Source organism: Phaseolus vulgaris, chromosome 4 (assembly GCF_000499845.2).
Source record: "Phaseolus vulgaris cultivar G19833 chromosome 4, P. vulgaris v2.0, whole genome shotgun sequence".
NCBI lineage: Eukaryota > Viridiplantae > Streptophyta > Magnoliopsida > Fabales > Fabaceae > Phaseolus > Phaseolus vulgaris.
The window spans coordinates 8161228-8180060 of NC_023756.2; the positions used below are offsets into that span (position 1 = coordinate 8161228).

An 18833-nucleotide genomic window follows, 5' to 3' on the forward strand; every position below is an offset into this window, starting at 1 on the left:
AATTGACCATTCTCTTTTCCCTCCTCATAACTCTTCATTACCTTTAAATCCCTCTCTTCCAGACCTTGATATTCTTTCACAACCTCCTCCTCGTTCCCCCTACAAATTAGGCCAACTTCTTTCCCAATCTTTCATAACTTTGTTGGATCTGCCGGGTTGCCAGGTTCACAAAAGCGAGAGTTATAGTTAAACACCTGGGGAGGGCTTTACAGTAAACGCCTGGGGACAAATCCCACACTGGAGTTAATTAATGCACGTTGCATCATTGCTGAATTTCCGATAGGGCTTTCAGCTTATTTCAGTGCATCCCAGGCCTACCTATAATCTTTGTTTTTTAAGTCATTTTGCTGCTGCCACAATCATTTCTTTTTCTTCTTGTTTCTGCTGCATAATGTGGTATAATAGGTGCTAATTTGTGGGTCTGTTGGGGGATAGTAGGCAATGGTCTATGTAGGCCATTTGTGTAGGTTTGTTTGGGGTGGAGGAAAGGTTTTTCTTTGTATGAATGAGTTTTGCTTTCTTTCTAAGAAACTATTACCCTTAGTTAGTTTGAGTTTCTTGGTTTATGTATACGGGTTGAGATATCCCTGAAGTATCTCTTTTATTCTATTCTATTCTTTGTTGATAAAAAAAAACACATATTTGTTGTATTCAATTTTTAGTATTTTTTATGTATAAATTAGTTTAGAAGTTTAGAGATTTAGAGATTTAAGAAGGTAAAACATAAATTGGAACAATAGAGAGATTAAAAGCAAAAATCAACTAGATGAAAAGAAACCAATCGACATATTCAAGAATTAAACCATCTCTTATAATAGTTCTCTAAAGATTTAGATTCAAGTTTGAATAATTAATTGATTCAATTAATCAACTAAATCGGTTATATAAATTAAATCAAAATATCATTCAATTTAATCCATATTTAATAATTAAATCAATATTCAATCGATTTCTAATTTGATTCTAAATTTAGAAACGCAAATTGCAATCACAAAAAACAAAATCGAGATTAGAGAAGAAAATAGCAAACTCGGAGGATTAAACGATCAATGTAAAACTCAATTCCACTTGTTTAATCTTGATTCTATGGATTAATCCTCAGGATTTAGTTCTCCATGAATGAAGAATACCAAACGAAGAGAAGAAATTCAAAGAGAAAGCGACAAAACCGAAAATGAGAGAAAAGAGAAAAAAAAATGAAGAGATAATTCATAAGCTCTGAAATTTAGTAAAATTATTTGTGTGTGTACAGGTTTAGAGTACATCTAGACTATTTAAATGGTCAGAAATCTAAAGTCAATATGAGCCTACATATAGTTGATTTATAAGATTTTCAGCAAATCTATTTCAACTTCAAAAAAAAGTCATAAAATATAGTAGAGAACTCCAAATCTAACAAGTCATATTTTTATTTTGAAACTCTAAAAATATAGAATCCAATAAAACTAGAATTAACTAAAAGAAATCTACCAAAAAATTTATGACCAAAACAATAAAATTAAAATAAAATATGAACAATAACCCAATTTATTATTGGTACTAAAAAAATTAAAAACTCAATAATATAACGCATATAGAAAAATGTAATCACTTCACAAAAAGTTATAAATGTGTATGTGTTTAGGATTTAGAATATAAGTATCATTGATATTCTCACCTTTGGATCAAATCAAGGACAGTGTCATAATTTTTCTAAATTTCAATTTTATATGCTCTTCAACAACATAATTAAAGCTAGCTGAAACAAGTTAACTTTTTTCTTTTCATGTTTGAGTATGCATTTGTTGTTATTATTATTTATTAATTTAACTGCAAAAGATAGGATAATTGAACATGTCATGTGAATTGAATTTAAAATACCTGCTTTTATTTAAAATGAATTTATATAGCATCTACACTAATAATATTAGTTCCAGCTTGACTCTTATTATTATCAAATAAATCACTATTTTATAATTTATTAGATTGATTAAACCCTCGCGAAATTTAATTAATCTGACGTCATATTATGTGTGTTTCAAAACTGACACTATAAAATACCATTGTTCATAATTTTTAGAACTGTGATACGTTAGTGTGAACTATTGGACCAACCTAATATGCTGTTTTCAATTAGTATATTTTTTTCTAGTTCAAGTTTAATTGTAATTAATATATATAATATTTCACATTAAAAGTCTGATTTACTATGATATAAATATTTATTATAGAAAATGGATGCATGAAAAAGATATTTGTTATAAATTTTTTTTATTATTATTATAGTTCTGATGATAATCATCATAGTAAGTTATATTTTCTTAGACGATTCTAAAAATACCAGTTATAAAAAGTTTTATCAAAACATACTATGATAAATATTTTACACATTTTTTAACATTTTGTATACAACAATCATATAATAAGTTCAATTTACTATAATGATTTTTTAACTAACATACAAAATGTAAAGTTTTCATGTCACCTGAATCTATATCGTCATAAAAATCGTGATGAAAAATCTTATAGAATTATCATAAAAAGTTCTAGTAACACTAATGCATAGATAATTTATTATTAGAAAGGTATTTCCATTTTCAAATTAAATAATAATATAATCTTATAATTTTCTAGAATTTTGTTTTCATATTTTTTTTGCGTATCACTTGATTAATATATAAACATATATAATTTGTTAATATTAAAATTAAATAATAACTAAATCTTACATCTTTTAATTTTTTTTAAATTTTAATAAATTTTTAATTTTATTTTTGTTCCATGATCAATATCGAATTCTCTTTATTTTAATAATTAATGTTAAAAATGTTATCTAAGCGGGTTTTGAGATAAAGGTAAAATAAAGAATCTATTAAGAACCAAAAGGTTAAAATATTTATATTAAGGACAAAACAAAACTTGGTAATTTATTATGAAACAAACAAAATCATATTTAAACATCATGGTTGAACAAAAGAACACAAGAAAAAAAGAAAAATACATGCTAAGCTTCGCGGAAAATTCCAGTATCTCTGTCCAAGCTAGTTTTCCTTGTTAGTTGACTTCTTGCAAATGACTTTGAACCTCACTCCATTCCTTTTTCAATCAAACCAGTCTTTTCTGATTTTGGAGTCAAGTCAGATATATTCATTTCCTACTCAATCCAAATGTATGATAGAAAATGTGAGAATAGTATTGTCTATATTTACGTTACGGTTTTATCTTTAAAAAAAATCTCCATAAATTAAGAAAAAAAAAAGTATATTTAAATTGCAAAGGTGAATTCATAAATTTATATGATTGATTCATAATATATAATGGATTGGATTTTTCAAAATCCAATCTAGATCCAAATCCAAATAAATAGAATGGATTTAAAATCCATATCCATTTTAACTAGATCAAATTTATTTGGATTTTTCTTAAATGCATTTAAAGTGGATTAAATCTAGATTAAATCCACTTTCTTAATTAGATTAAATCCATTTTCTTAATTAGATTAAATCCACTTTGTCAAATACATTAAATCCATTTTGATATGAACACAAACTAACTTGGCTCGAACTGGCCTAATCCGACTCAACTTGGACGTTGATCGACGCGGACCAACTCGATTCAACATCGACCCGGGCCCGGACCACTCGACATCCTGAGCCTGGACGACTCGACATCGGCTCGGTCTCGAACGACTCGACATCGGCCCGGGCCCAGAAGACCCAAAATCGACCCGAGTCCGGACGACTCGACATCGACTTGGGTCTGGACGACTTGACATTGGCCCAGGCTCGGACGACTCAACATCAACCGGGCCCTCTCGACTCGCTATCGGCTCGAGCCCAGACGGCTAGACATCATGCCCGGGACCGGATAACCTGACATCAGCCCGGGCACGTACGACTCAACATCGGTACGAGCCCGTACGACTTAACATCGGCTCTGGCCCGTACGACTCGACATCGGCCCCAGCCCGTACGACTCGACATCAATTCGGGCCTGTACGACTCGACATCGTCCGGGCCCGTACAACTCGACATCGTCCGGGCCCGTACGACTCGACATCGACCCGGACCCGTACGACTCGGCATCGGCCCCGGCCCGTACGACTCGACATCAGTCCGGGCCTGTACGACTCGAGATCGTCCGAGCCCGTACGACTCGACATCGGCCCGGACCCGTACGACTCGACATTGGCCTAGGTCCGTACGACTCGACATCGGCCCGGGCCCGTACACTCGACAACGATCCGAGCCCGAACGACTCGACATCGGTTCGGGCCTTCTCTGCTCGATATCAGCCAGGATTGTCTTGACTCAACTTGGATCGGGTCAAGTCAAAACCCTACCCAAAATGCAATTTGGATAATCCAAAAATGTATCAAATCCATATCTAATCCATATCCAATTAAAAGGATTGGATTTAAAATCCAAAAATATGAATTTGGATTTAAGATAAATCCATTTAAATGGATTAAAACTAATATAGATTTGGATCATTATGGATTGGATGATTGGATTTTGTAATTTGGATTTTTTTCAGCCAGTAGCATCAAATTTTATCCACATCCACATGATGAATTCATAATACATTGCGTTGATTCAGGACTAAATAGAAATAGTTTTTGTATTTTTATTCTTCTATACATACATGAATTCTTGACACTATTCTTTTCACTTCTAATCGCCATGCAATCATCTTCTTCTTCTTCCTTCTGTTACATATTCAAATATGATGTGTTCCTTTCTTTTCGAGGGAAAGATACCCGTCAAGGTTTCACCGGCAATCTCTACAAAGCTCTTTGTGACAGAGGAATCCGCACCTTCATCGATGACCACCATCTTCCTAGAGGGGATCAGATTACCTCTGAACTTGAGAACGCAATCCAAAAGTCCAGAATTTTCATCATTGTTCTCTCTCAAAACTATGCATCTTCCTCCTTCTGCTTAAATGAACTTGATTACATCCTGAGGTTTATTAAGCATAAGGGTCGGTTGGTTTTGCCAGTTTTTTATGGAGTTGACCCTTGTGAAGTGAGACACCACACAGGTAGTTTTGGAGAGGCATTGGCTCATCATCAAGAGAAGTTGAATTCTTATTATAACATGGAGAAGCTGGAGACATGGAAGATGGCTCTGCATCAGGTTGCTAACTTGTCTGGCTACCATTTCAAACATGGGTATACTATATCCTTCTTCACCCATCTCTTAACTTATTTTCTTTTAGAATAAATTGCCTTTTTAGTTCATGTATTTTTGTCAAAGTGATTAAGTTCCAGTATATTCGTACTCATAAATTTGGAACTCAATTTTCTGATTGAATAGGGAAGGATACGAATATGAGTTTATTGAGAGGATTGTTGAGTTGGTCTCTAGCAAGATTAATCGTGCTGCTTTAGATGTTGCGGATTACCCAGTTGGGTTAGAGTCACAGGTGCTACAAGTAAAGTTGCTTCTAGATGTTGGATCTGATGATGTTGTCCACATGGTGGGGATCCATGGACTTGGTGGAGTAGGGAAAACGACACTTGCTGTTGCAGTTTATAATTCCATTGCTGACCATTTTGAAGCTTTATGTTTCCTAGAAAATGTGAGAGAAACTTCATGCAAACATGGGTTGCAGCATCTTCAAAGCAACCTTCTTTCTGAAACAGTTGGAGAGATCAAGTTAACAAGTGTCAAAAAGGGAATTTCTGTAATACAGCATAGGCTCCAGCAAAAGAAGATTCTTTTGATTCTAGATGATGTTGACAAAGAGGAACAACTACAGGCACTTGTTGGAAGACCTCATTGGTTTGGTATAGGAAGTAGAGTCATTATAACAACACGAGACAAACAGTTGCTAAAATGTCATGGGGTTAAAAGAACATACGAGGTGAAAGAACTGAATGAGGAAAATGCTCTTGAATTACTTACTTGGAAAGCTTTTAAGTTTGAAAATTTTGATCCAAGTTACAAGGATGTTTTGAATCTAGCAGTAACTTATGCATCAGGCCTTCCATTGGCTTTGGAAGTAATAGGTTCCAACTTATTTGGAAGAAATGCAGAACAATGGAAGTATGCTTTAGATCAATACAAGAAAATTCCTAAAATGGATATCCAGGATACACTTAAAGTAAGTTATGATGTTTTGGAAGAAGATGAACAAACTGTTTTTCTTGACATTGCTTGTTTCTTCAAAAACTATGATCTGGCAGAGGTCGAAGATATACTTCGTGCTCATCATGGCCATAGCATTAAACATCATATCGAAGTGTTAGTAGAAAAATCTCTCATAAAGGTTAGTTTGGATGGTAAAGTGACACTACATGATTTGATAGAAGACATGGGTAGAGAAATTGTCCGGAGAGAATCACCCAAACAGCCTGGGAAACGTAGCAGGTTATGGTTCCCTGAGGACATAGTTCAAGTTTTGGAAGAAAATAAGGTGAATAAGATTGATTCATGTGGATTGGTTTGGCTTTTCATCTTTAACCTTGAGTTATCTCTTTAGAACATTATAAGTTCATGTCATGTCACAATTGCTTGTATGCTTTATAATATGTACATTTCTCTATGTATGCATGTTGAAATCCTAATATTGAATCATGCATTGTGGTTATTTCATGATTTTTCTTTCAAAAAGGGAACTGGTAAGATTGAAATCATATGCATGGATTTCCCTTCATTTGAAGAAGTAGAAATAGAATGGGATGGAGATGCCTTCAAGAAGATGAAAAATCTCAGAACACTTATTATCAGAAATGGTCATTTCTCCAAAGGTCCCAAACATCTTCCTAATTCTTTAAGAGTGATGGAATGGTGGAGATATCCTTCACAGAATTTTCCATATGATTTTCATCCGAAGAAACTTGCTATATTCAAGTTACCCTATTGTGAGTTTACAACACTAGAGTTGACTGACTTATTAAGAAAGGCAAGTGTATTGAGTTCATTTCCTTGTTTCTGTATCTTGATAAGTTCACTTCAAGGTCATTTATCTGTTTCAATTTATGTTTATATTAATAAATTCTCTTTTAGTTTGTTGATTTGCTTCTTTTTTTCTATGTTGCAGAAGTTTGTGAATATGACTAGTCTAAATTTTGACGAATGTCGATATTTAAAGCAGATACCTGATGTATCTTGTCTTATACATTTGGAAAATTTGTCATTTAGATGGTGTCCCAAGTTATTTTCACTTCACTGTTCAGTTGGATTCTTGGAAAAACTTAAAATCTTACATGCAGAAGGTTGCTCCAGGCTCAAGAGCAACTCAAACTTCGGTATTGTCAAAGTCTTAAAAATTTTCCAGAAATATTAGGAAAGATGGAAAATATAAGAGAACTTGACTTGAAAGAAACTCCTATAAAAAAATTCCCACTTTCATTTCGAAATCTTACTCGGCTGCAAAAGTTACATCTGTGTTTAAGAGTTAAAGTCAAGAAAAATGGTTGTGATGGCCTTCCCCTTTCAAGTATTTGCATGATGCCAGAACTGGTCGATATTGCAGCTAGTGGATCGGGTGGGGGGCTTTTCCCTGAAGCCAATGAGGGTGCAGAAAAAGTGAGCTCAATCTTGTCTACAAATGTTCAACATCTTCAGCTCAGATGCTGCAACCTAACAGATGAATTTTTTTCAATACTTCTCCCATGGTTTGCTAATATAAAGAACTTAGACCTATCAAGGAATAATTTCACAGTCATTCCAGAATGCATCAAAGAATGCCACTTTTTAACTAGGCTTAATTTGAATTTTTGTGAGCGACTTCGAGAAATTAGAGGCATTCCTCCAGCCTTAAAATATTTCTCTGCAATAGATAGCCTATCCTTGACTTCCTCATGTAGAAGCATGTTACTGAATCAGGTATTGCCTCTTCATGTTGAAGAAGAATGAAAAAGTTGAACAATATAAAGAGAAAAATATATAAAATTTGCTCAGGGTTCATTGGTATCGAATTGTATGTAATGCTTCTAAAATTGATAATTGTTTATGATTAACAGGAACTGCATGAGGCTGGAAGGACCTTCTTTTATTTGCCAGGAGCCAAGATTGCAGAGTGGTTTGAGTTGCAAACATTGGAATTGCCAATTTCTTTCTGGTTTGGTAAAAAACTCCCAGCCATGGTTATTTGTCTTGCTATGGAACGGGTGTGTAAGTATTCCTCATCAAAAGGTGGTAAACAAAGACCCTTGCTCCAAAGTACATTTAGATTCATGTCACCTATTGTGATCATCAATGGCAATGAACATTTGTTAGAGAGTTGGGAGATGATAGATGATTGTACTTGTGTTTTTGACCTGAGGGAGACAAAACTAAAAACTGATTTAGAAGAACTTTTGGAAAATGAATGGAACCATGCAGAGGTTACATGTCGATATGTTAGTTTTGGCCAAACCTTTATAAAACATGGAATCCATGTATTGAAACAGGAAAGTAGCGGGGAGGAGATTCGATTCACTGATCCTTGTAGAAAAAGAAATCTGGATGATGATCTCGATACTTCAGAATCACAAAACCAGCAGTTGCTGAAAAAACAAAGATGAGTGGACCAAAAAAGTTGGCAAAACACAATTTTTTGCAGCAGGGAAAACTGTCCGGATCTGGGAACCAGTGTTTCTCATTTCTTCATGCTTGAGCAATCAATGGTTACTGTGACTAATTCTACTTAAAATACTGCTTACTTGAAACTGATTTAAGTTTTGTAGTTAAGTTTTGTTTTAGATATTTAATATTGCTTTGGTTTCAATGAAAATGATTGCTCCATATTTTACTTTTGTTCCTTTTGTACATTTTGTTTTTCCTTTACAAATGGGAAACAAAAGAAAAACCCAGCCTAACAATGCTCAATAATTCTTGTATGAGCCTAATCTGTTTCACATGTTCAATTTTTTTTTGCATATGCTGTGAATGGACGTGATGATACACTTTATTAACTGCTAGTACACGATTTCCTTCAGAATAAAACCGTTATAACACAATTGAATTTCAGATTTTGGTTACTCAAATTGAAATTTCATGCTCTCTCTACTATCCAACAATAAATATGGATATTCCCTAGGATCAATGTTTTAATCTTAAATTTTGCATTGCAATTTTGTTACAATCCTTGAAACTGTGACTTTTTTAACAACCTTTTAAAACCTTCATCATATCCAATGCTTCATTAGGAAAGGACACAAAATATTCCTAGCCTGAATTGTCATTTTAAAAGCAAGAAAATGCACCCTTTAGAAACATTTTTTGAAATCAATGCAGAACCTTAACAATATAAAAGCATATGAACAAAGAACACATTACACATTTCATTCCTAACACACCTATTGAATTTTCCTAATTACTCAAACTACATAAGAAGCAGCACATGCCAAAAGAAACTGAAAGAAGAGCATTTGAGACACCCCACTTGGCGAAACTGGAATATGGTAACCAGAAGACTTGACATGCTCAGGAAGAGACTCATCCACCATGACCCTCACAGTCATCTTCTGTCCCATCTCACAGTGCCCTGAAGCACCACTCATGAAGTAGAAGGTCCCCGAGTGGCCAAGCTTGAACTCAGTTTTGCCACTGTTGGAGAAGAGTATGGGGTGTGTGGTATTGCAGTTTTTGTAACCCCCCTCGTCCACCTCCATCACAGAGTCCTTCTTGTACTTAAACCCTGCATTTTAAATAGAAAACTACTTCAAAAACACATGCCCAATTCCTTCATGAAGAAAAAATTTGCTTCATGAAGAGTTTCACAAACTTTGTGGTTTCTGCAACCACAAATGTGGCTGCATCAGCACATGTGTCCTCAGTTTTATTAAAGGTAGATATGAAAAGTGTAACACACTGCAAATGCAGTCGTGGCTGCATCAACATGGCTTTCTACAACTTTCTGCAATATCAAGGTTCTCAAAATTTGTTTCATACAGATTTTAAAACTTGGTTCGTGATGACTATTGTTGCACAACATTAAGGATTTTGTAGTTTGTGACAACATTTCACAATGTTATGGACACACGTAGTTGTTTGTAATTTTCTACAATACTAAGGATCGCGAAGAGACTGGAAATTAAAATCTTTTGTGTTAGTTATGAATGGGGATGTAAAGAGAGATGCAGTGCTTACAGAGGATGTCACCAGCGTGGAACCTGTTGTGGGAAGCCCATTCATTGTAGAAGTTGGTGTCATTGAGGGATGGAACAACCCACCCTTTTGAGCCACCAACTTGGAACTCATTGGAAGCCACAGAGCAACATGTAAGAACGGAAAAAATGGCAAAGAGAAGCACTGGCAGGGAAATGGAACAAGAAGAAGCCATTGAAAGTATGAGGCAAGAGGAGAGTGAATGAAAAAGTTTGTGGTAAAAATAGCACACTTTGGTGTTGTAGGGAAGGTGGAAAAAGAGTTCTTATATATAGATGTAGATATAGAGAGTGGAGAAGTTGGTTTTGCCTTAGTTGGACGTGAAATGGGAGTAGTGGGTGATTACAGTTATTTGCAAGTCACGTCTTGGAGCCTTTAAATTTTGCTGATTAATTTGAGTGTTCATTTGGGTCCAATCCTTAATTAAATTAACACGGTTTAAAATTTCTGATAAGAAATTTGGCGGGAGAAGCAGAAACATACACAAGAAGAAAAATGCTATAATCACGGATCATGGGTCATGGAGGTTTATTGGCTTATTCAGCATTGTTTTAAGTTGCTACTTTTGTTGCGTTTCAAGGTATATAAAGCACGTGGAAAATGTTTACTTCACGTATTAGTACCTTTTTCAATAGACTAATTGATCTCATGAGTGAAAAGGAAATTGCACTTTGCTTGAATAATACCATATACACACATATTGTTGCTAACTTTTTCTGTCATTTCTATGAATAAGTAGGTGTATGTATGTAGGTGGAAACAAACACAAAAGGGTCAACAACTATCAGTGACACTATAACAAAAGCAACAGGTAATGATTTACATCTGCTTTGCAGGATAAAACTATGTAACAGTATAACAAGATGTTGCTATAATGAAGTTTCCAAATCTCTTGTATGTTCATACTCCTGACCAGAATCGTTAGATTTAGATGATTGGCAATTGAAGGATTTTAAACTTAGTATCCGAGGAAAAGCACTTTTTGATCTGATTATTTTGGAAGCACCATGCTTCTCAGCAAGCTCATCAGATAGTGTATTTAAGATGACATCAAAGCGCCTCTTGTAGGTAGGGAACCTTGTGATGAATTTGGTGATCCCTTGAAGTCTTTGTGAAAGATATATGAAGAAAAAATGAAGGGGAAAATCCTTAGTGGAAAATTAGTGCAAAAGTTATTTGAAACAACTAAATTGATTTGGTTTGTTATGTACCTTCTTGCCAATGCATGAAGTTCAGCACGTTTACGGTCAGATTCTGGGGCTCTGCCGCCAATAAATGATTTTTCTATCCTGGTGGGATCACCATTGAAGAGGACTAATTTTTCGAAGTAATCCTCTTCTGACACACTAAGATCTTCAGCTTTGATTTGTTCTTTAATGACCAAAAGGGGATTAAGGAACCATTCAAAAAATTGTTCCTTTGGTTTGTTTGATGTAGTTAGTTCAGTATCCTCATCTACATGGAGAAAGTGTAAGCCAAATTATTTCTTGAAGATGATTGAAAGCAATTGATCAATAAAATCAGAAGTAAGAGGGTGCTAACTTTATACTTGAGTTTAATAAACATGCACTACTAGTGGAAGTAAACATTTTTACATGTTAACCTATCAGAAATCATCTTTGGTATAAGTTTTAAGATAATCATTATAAAAGTGTCTGTGTATATACTGTTTATTCTATAAAAACAGGGGAGGAAAGAAGGAACAGATTACTAGTAGTGCAACAGTGATCCCTTACTTATCAATATACCAGAAGAGTTGTGTTTTACAGAACGGAAAAGTGCTTGGAGAAGGCAATAAGCTGGCAAACCAATTGTAATGACTCTACCCCTTTTACCAAACTTTGCTTCTTGTATGTCTTCATGTGTTATTAGCCCTTTAGAAATCAGTGATTCTCCAAGATGATGGCATTCCTTGAACAAGCCATCCAACAGCTACACAACTCGTTCAAAGTATTTATTTAGTACAGCCCCAAAAGTTAGATGCATAACATGAACACAAAAAGTCATATTTGAGACCTCGAAATCAAGGAATACCTCCAATGGTTTGAACTCGGGTATATTATTTTTCAGTGATATTGCACGAGAGAGTGTCTTTGTTAAGGAGTTCGTTTTTGTGAGGGAAGTTGAATGGGGAAGTGTCCTTAATGATGGTCTCGAATCAGGCTCTTTTCGATATTGTGGCCTATCAAACACAATCAAGAGCATTAACTACAACTCACATCAGCACGTATTAGAAAGCATAGCAGAATGAGACCTTGGGAAGAAGGATCCTTCTTTCATGTCAAGAATATCATTGCTGTATTCATCATAAAGGGACACAACTGCAACAATGTACCTCAGGCCATACAAAAAAGAAGACTCCTGCAATTTAAAGAGAAAAATAAGTATTTAGTGCCCGAGGGAAACACATGCATCATTAATAGTTTCAAAAAGGTTTGGTTCTTATTGTTGCTTATTCTTTCAAGCAGCTTGAAAGGCATTCTTGAAGCAGCTTCTGGCCAGGGATTAGATGAACTCAACTGTACAATTTTCTAGCATGGCTCATTAGTTCTTTAATACCATGAATGAGGTATTCATCAGTGCATAGATAGCATATTTAAGCATTCGGGCATTGAAAAAATTACAAGGTAGCCTATTTAAAATACAGATTTCTCATGGTTGGCAGAGGATGTGGCCATATGAGCATACAAGAAATATTTTTTGTTCTAATCCCAAATTTTTCCTACCCTTTATCTCTTAGAATTTCAACTTAGATACTCAATCCTGCAAAATTAGATTGTAAGTTGAGGACAGTCAAAATCTTAAAACAACTACATTAGAAATGTATTAGTACATGTTGGATTTTGACAAACTCTACAAATGAACATTAGAAACAGACAAATACTTACTGGATTTAAGATAAACTTTAATACCATTTTAGATTATATATTATACCTAACTAATCTTACAATATTAACCTATAAGATGCAGAGTATCTAAGCCTGACAAGGACAATTTTAACACCACTCGGTGTGTGTGGATTAATTCAAGATTAATTAGTGTTCTCAAGTTCAAATTTTAAGTATGCAACTTGATTAAGGCTAACTTAAGCATAATATGCTACAGTAAATTAGTAACAGTAGCCTCAATAGATACTTAAAACTTGTATGAGGATTGACCTGATAAGTAACAAGACCTGCATAGGCCCCAAGAAGGAAACTAGCTAACACAGATGCCAGAACCGCCCCAACAACAGCCAGAGGCCACAGAACGATAGCAAGGCCTGCAAAGGGCACACATATTGTCTCCAAGAAAGGGCCTTCACGACCTATAAGATCATGTAAAAGACGATTCCACCCTTTAAAAAGCATGTAAGGACCTTTACATATAGCAACAATAGATATAACTGGCGTGTCAACTATGATCCCAATAACTGCAGTCACAGTAGCTCCAGGAAGATGTTGCATCCTGCATCAAAATATGGAGCTCCATGAGCCATGTGTTTATCAATCTAGAAGACCTTTTATGGCCACAATTTTGTTGAATCATTGGTTAAATCTAGCATGAACCAAACAGACAATTATAAACAAACAAAAAAAGCACAAAAAAGAATTTAGTCTCAAATTCTTAGCCAAAATTTAGGCAGTACAGTTAACAAGGAATCATTCTGGTCACTCTACACATCAGATTTTACTTGTTAATTGGAACTATTTATCCCATGAGAAGATTTATAATTCAAGATGCTACCTGTTAATAATACCTTCTGTTAATATCTTGACATGCAAATAATGCTTGAGTAAAATCATCATTTACAACATACTAAAAGTATGCAAAGCATAATAAAGACCTCGTTACCATAAACCAAAGATTTGTATGCAGCTACAACAATTTCCAAGGCATGCTTTCATTAGAGACATAATGGTAAAACAAAAAGTCAAACTCAGAATATAATGACAAAACCTGATGTCAAAATAGTTCCCATCTGGATCCTTCGGCTGCAAGAGGTCATCCATAACCGAAAAATAAGTATCATAGCATTCATTTTTCACATCCTGGACAATATCAAAGGTCTTTGTAATAGTGGTCCATGTTCCATCCTGAAGATGCAATATGAAATTGTGTATTGAGTAGCAACAGAAGGACAAAATTACCAAGGATTTTAGTAACCTCAAAAAAGAAACATACAATAAAACAGTGGACAAGTTTGTACTCTTTTCCTCCCTCTACAGCTTCAAAAGTAGCAAATATTGGTGCAAAAAATCCATAGGCTGCTCCACCTATAACACTTCCAACAATGCCAACCAATGGCCATAAAATCAACACCAAGGGTAGTAGACACGTGCATGCAACAAACTTCAGTGCAGGTCCTAATTTTTCAGATCTGTGAGTTAAGGAAATCAATACAAGAAACAATAACAAATCTAAAGCAATGAGAAAATCAAACTTAAGAGACTGGAAGCCAAGGTAAGCACCTAACTACACAGTAATATGTCCAGATACAATGTATCGGCCAAAGACCATATATGATAGCTGAGTTGCCAATTGTCATTATTAAGCATATCAATGGGCAGAAAATGACACCTGAAGTCATAGTACAGATTGAGAGTGAGTGAGCTTGATAAACATAATCCTTAAGCAGAAACTTCACTTATATATCTTCTACCATAGTAAGAACAACAGATAGGTAATGATCAAAGAAAAGGGAGAGAGAACAAAACAACTAAAAATAAACTGCTAAATTCCTTGTCATAGTTGAAATTTTGAAATACCACGTACTTGTTTCTGTCATGTCATCTAAATAGTTTTTTTTTTTTTAATTTCCAATAACATAAAATTTGTTGTGTTAAATGAACAGAACTGCAAGATTGATCATCAACATTGAATTTAATTGTTTTCCCTTGTTAATATCACACAATCATGGAAACATCATTCGATGTGTATTTGTCACCAGCTAAATAAAATGAGTAAATCTCCGACAAATATGCTTTAAAATGGAACACATGCTAGATTATCTGCCAATCTTCAAATGTTCTCTTCATCATTGTCAAAGGAGAAAAGGTTTGCATAGGCAGTTTGAAAACTGATCATCAAGAAATTCCATCTCTTTAAGTTCAACATGTATTTCTCAATCAAAGCATATAAAAAAATCAGCTCATCTAACTCAGAAAAATGGAAAAATAATCATGGACATTCACCTTTGATGTTGCCAAGAAGCCAAAGACCGATGAAGAAAGGCAGAAAGCAAACAAAGTTCCATAATGAAGCCCAAAATCCTATTGGAGGTTCCATTGCTCAGCCTCCTCAAGTACAAAAGATCCAAACTTGAACAACTTCAAAGATGATGATGATTGAAAACTACACACCCAGATGCAAAAAACTTGTTTTCTATGATCACAACTAGCTATCTCAACACCAAAAGCCAAATCACTCTTCATTCTCTGAATTTCCATAGATGCAGAAAACCAGCAGGTGGGTCAGTCTTAAGCCCCATTTTCTCCCCTATTTTAGAACCTTGTGTTGTAGCCTAAATATTTGAAAAGGGTACAATGAGATTGTGTTCATATTTTGTTTTGAGAATGGTGAGAATCATGACAGTTAAGCCTGAAATGAGAAATAGTTATGAATAGAGTTAGTTTTTGTTATGAACAAGAATCCATCACATGATGTTTTGCCAAATTCTCATTCATTTTGTTTCTAATCACACTCCTTTATTCTGAGCATCTCATATTCCTTTGTGCTCAACTTTGGCCTAAAGCAAAGCAAAGAGTGTGCGTTCTGGTGACTTGTGATGTGCGATTTGCTTTGATTTGAGAAAGGAAAAGTAAGTAAGAAACCACTTTGAATGTGATACAACAGAACACAGTTCCTCATGAACCGAATATATACGCAGTAATTCGTACAGTGAATTCGAGTGCAACATAATAATTTATGTTCATATGCTTCATCATTAAAGAAAATATTATAAACAGATTTTGTATTAATTTATAATAATTTTGTATTTGGAAGATGTGTAAACAAATTATATTTGGCGAGAATCATGTTTATCCCTGTTATTTCTTTGCATGGGAAGATTCATGCCTTCTAATGCTTCTCAATACAATTTTCTTGGTTCAAAATTATTTTACTATTTTTATTTTGTATTAATAATTATAAAAACAGTGTTTTTTTTCAATTATAATGAGTTTAATAACTATAAATTGTCATTGTAAATAATTTCCAATTAATTTTATCCTTTCCAAATATTAAACATATTTATATTTATAACTCAAAATTAAAATATGTAATCAAACTAACACAACTTCACCATCTACAACATTAACGTGTGGTACTTTGCAATTGGAAGATTCTATAAAAGTATTTCCACTTTCGGCTATGAGCCTATTTGTTTAAAAAAAAGTATGATAATAGCATTTTATTATTTTTACTATAATTTTTTTATGATAACATAAGTTTTTATAATAATTTTTCAGGAGCAAACGCTCTTACTCCTTAATTCTTAATTAAGGAGTTTATTTTTCTATATATAAAAGCATAATATCTTTTAAAAGTAAAAATCAAAAAGAATTTATACATGTTTATTTTCTTAATTTATTAAAGTATTTATTTTAAAAAGCAAAAGTGTAACGAAGACACACAATTTTAAAACAAAATAAGATATATTTTTCCTCCTTAATCTACAAGATGTTTTTTAAAAATAAATTCATACCAAAAAACATATCAAAACCAACATTAAAATCAGCGGATAAAAATATTATATACGAATACTCTTATTTCTTAATATTCAGTTGAGGGATTTATTTTTATATACCTAAAAGTTTTACTTTTAGGAATAATGATGAAGATGCTTTTAAAAGGTAAAATAGTGACAAAATAAAATACTTAATTCCGAAATGGATAGTTATTTAAATTCTAAATTTGGTAGAAAACTTGGATAATTAATTAGAAACTATTTAACAATAATAAAAACTAATTTAGAAATCAAAAGTTTTTTTAGTTTTTAAAATGGTTTCTAATTTAATTACTATAGTAATTAATTATTTTTTATCTCTAAAATTTATTTTTATTTTATGATTTTCTTGTAGTGTAAGTAAGAGATTAATTTTAATTTTTTATGATTTTGAAATGAAAAAAATCCAAAAAACTTGTATTGAATAGTATATTCTTATACTATTTCTCTTGGGAAATATTCTAATATGAATTGTACCTAAGTGTGGCTTTATGCTTTATTTAAAACATAGGGCAAATCCAGGTGGCATTGTTGGCTTAGAAATTAAAGTTAAGGTGGTGCCTAATTGTGAAAAGATTGAAGGTTTTATTTCATTTTTTTTTATTTTATTTATGAGAAGTGCGATTGTGATATATGTGGTATATATATTATCCAAATAAGTGTCAAGGAATCATAAGGAATCATTATTCATATTAGATAAGTAAAGGGTCCATTTTCATGCTAAAAGGAAGAGAAATAAATAAATAAAAGTAAGAGATCCTCTTGTAGATTGATAAAGAATTATTGGGCATGTTGATTGTAAGATGAGACACTTGGTATGCTTTATATTTATTTATTTGCTCTAATGTTTTGTGAAACTTTGAAAACTTTACCAAAAAGATTTTGTAAGTAATATTTAAAAAAAAAATAGGATAATTTAGTAAGTAATATTTAAAAAATAATTAAAACATAAATTCCAAAATAAACTACAAAAAATAATAACTTATTCTAATTACCCTAACTATCTTGTTTATCCTAATTACAAAATGACTTTATCATTAGTTGAAAAAATGTTTCATTTTGATAATTTTGATAGTCTTATATATAATTTTTCATTTTGATAATATGTTCCTAATATTATTATCTCTCTAAATATAATATTCTTTCTTATTAAGATACATTTTGTACTAGTTTGTCAATACTATAGTTAAATAAAATTAATTTACCTTCAAGTTAAAAGTAATAATTGAAAAAAAAATTATACAAAACCAAATCTACAAATTACTTTATACCTAACTTAATCAAGTTAGTTTGAATTATAAAAACTTCAAAAGCTTAACATTTTAGTTGGATAGAGAACTTTCATTTTTTAGGACATTCCTAGGAACATCAATGGCCAAGTGTTGTCCCTTAAAAGTCATTATCAAATATTCAACACACTCACGTCTCTAGTGCTAACAAACATTACAAGCACCACCCAAAAAGATTAAAAAAGTATATACCAAAAGTGTGTGTGTGAGTGTAGTGAAGAAAAAAATAAAACAGAAAAGAACCTAATAATAAAGGGAGGACACTCCACATAGATTTAATTGTTCACATTGTAAGTATAATTAAACTACAAGTTCTTATATAATTAAACTTTTTTTATTAAAATATAACTTAATATAATGTATGGTGTCTAATATGTTTAATTACCTTATTTTCATATAATAAATAAAATTACATAAAATAAAAAATTATATATATATATATTTATTTATTTATTAAAATGATAAGATAGATAGTGTAATGAAAATACAAACAAATAAATACAATACCTATGTTGAAAATCTCACGTCGACTAGAGATTAAGACAATTCATGTATAAATTACAAGAAAATCATAAAATAGAAACCAATTTGTAGAGACCAAAATAATTAGTTGCAATAGTAACTAAATTAGATACCATTTTAGAAACTAAAAAAAAATGGTTTCTAAATTAGTTTATATTATTGTTAAATAGTTTCTAAATTGGTATCTAATTAGCAACCAAAGTTTTAACTACCAATTATTTAGTTTTTCTAAATTTG

The 18833-nt window shown here is 32.7% G+C and overlaps 2 protein-coding genes and 1 pseudogene across 3 annotated transcripts; 1 reads left to right on the forward strand and 2 right to left on the reverse strand.

The window, feature by feature from the left end:
* The first annotated feature begins 4582 nt into the window (after positions 1–4582).
* Positions 4583–8726, forward strand: LOC137837158 (disease resistance protein Roq1-like; annotated as a pseudogene).
* A 397-nt stretch (positions 8727–9123) lies between these two features.
* On the reverse strand, positions 9124–10311 carry LOC137837159 (early nodulin-like protein 21). Its single transcript, XM_068646047.1, has 2 exons — positions 10062–10311; positions 9124–9609 (listed from the first exon to the last, which is right to left on the reverse strand). The coding sequence occupies exons 1-2, from the start codon at positions 10252–10254 to the stop codon at positions 9290–9292; spliced, it is 513 nt and encodes a 170-aa protein (XP_068502148.1). The 5' UTR covers positions 10255–10311; the 3' UTR covers positions 9124–9289.
* A 414-nt stretch (positions 10312–10725) lies between these two features.
* Positions 10726–15958, reverse strand: LOC137837160 (uncharacterized membrane protein At3g27390-like). 2 transcript variants are annotated; one of them, XM_068646048.1, is made up of 10 exons: positions 15254–15958; positions 14531–14639; positions 14244–14439; positions 14019–14155; positions 13238–13526; positions 12334–12440; positions 12114–12261; positions 11816–12011; positions 11291–11534; positions 10726–11186 (listed from the first exon to the last, which is right to left on the reverse strand). In XM_068646048.1, the coding sequence occupies exons 1-10, from the start codon at positions 15345–15347 to the stop codon at positions 10949–10951; spliced, it is 1758 nt and encodes a 585-aa protein (XP_068502149.1). In that variant the 5' UTR covers positions 15348–15958; the 3' UTR covers positions 10726–10948. The 2 variants fall into 2 exon arrangements, with proteins under 2 accessions (XP_068502149.1, XP_068502150.1); XM_068646049.1 differs by lacking the exon at positions 14531–14639 and having other exon boundaries at positions 15254–15909.
* Positions 15959–18833: the final 2875 nt, after the last annotated feature.

What these genes read in the sequence shown, in the direction of transcription:
- LOC137837159 (XM_068646047.1), bottom strand. Translation starts at nt 10,254, where the DNA reads ATGGCTTCTTCTTGTTCCATTTCCCTGCCAGTGCTTCTCTTTGCCATT. An exon ending in CCACGCTGGTGACATCCTCT is followed by an intron (nt 9,610 to 10,061) that starts GTAAGCACTGCA and finishes TTTAAAATGCAG; the next exon opens with GGTTTAAGTACAAGAAGGAC.
- LOC137837160 (XM_068646048.1), bottom strand. Translation starts at nt 15,347, where the DNA reads ATGGAACCTCCAATAGGATTTTGGGCTTCATTATGGAACTTTGTTTGC. An exon ending in CAGGTCTTGTTACTTATCAG is followed by an intron (nt 12,441 to 13,237) that starts GTCAATCCTCAT and finishes TTTAAATTGCAG; the next exon opens with GAGTCTTCTTTTTTGTATGG. An exon ending in CCGAGTTCAAACCATTGGAG is followed by an intron (nt 12,012 to 12,113) that starts GTATTCCTTGAT and finishes CGAGTTGTGTAG; the next exon opens with CTGTTGGATGGCTTGTTCAA.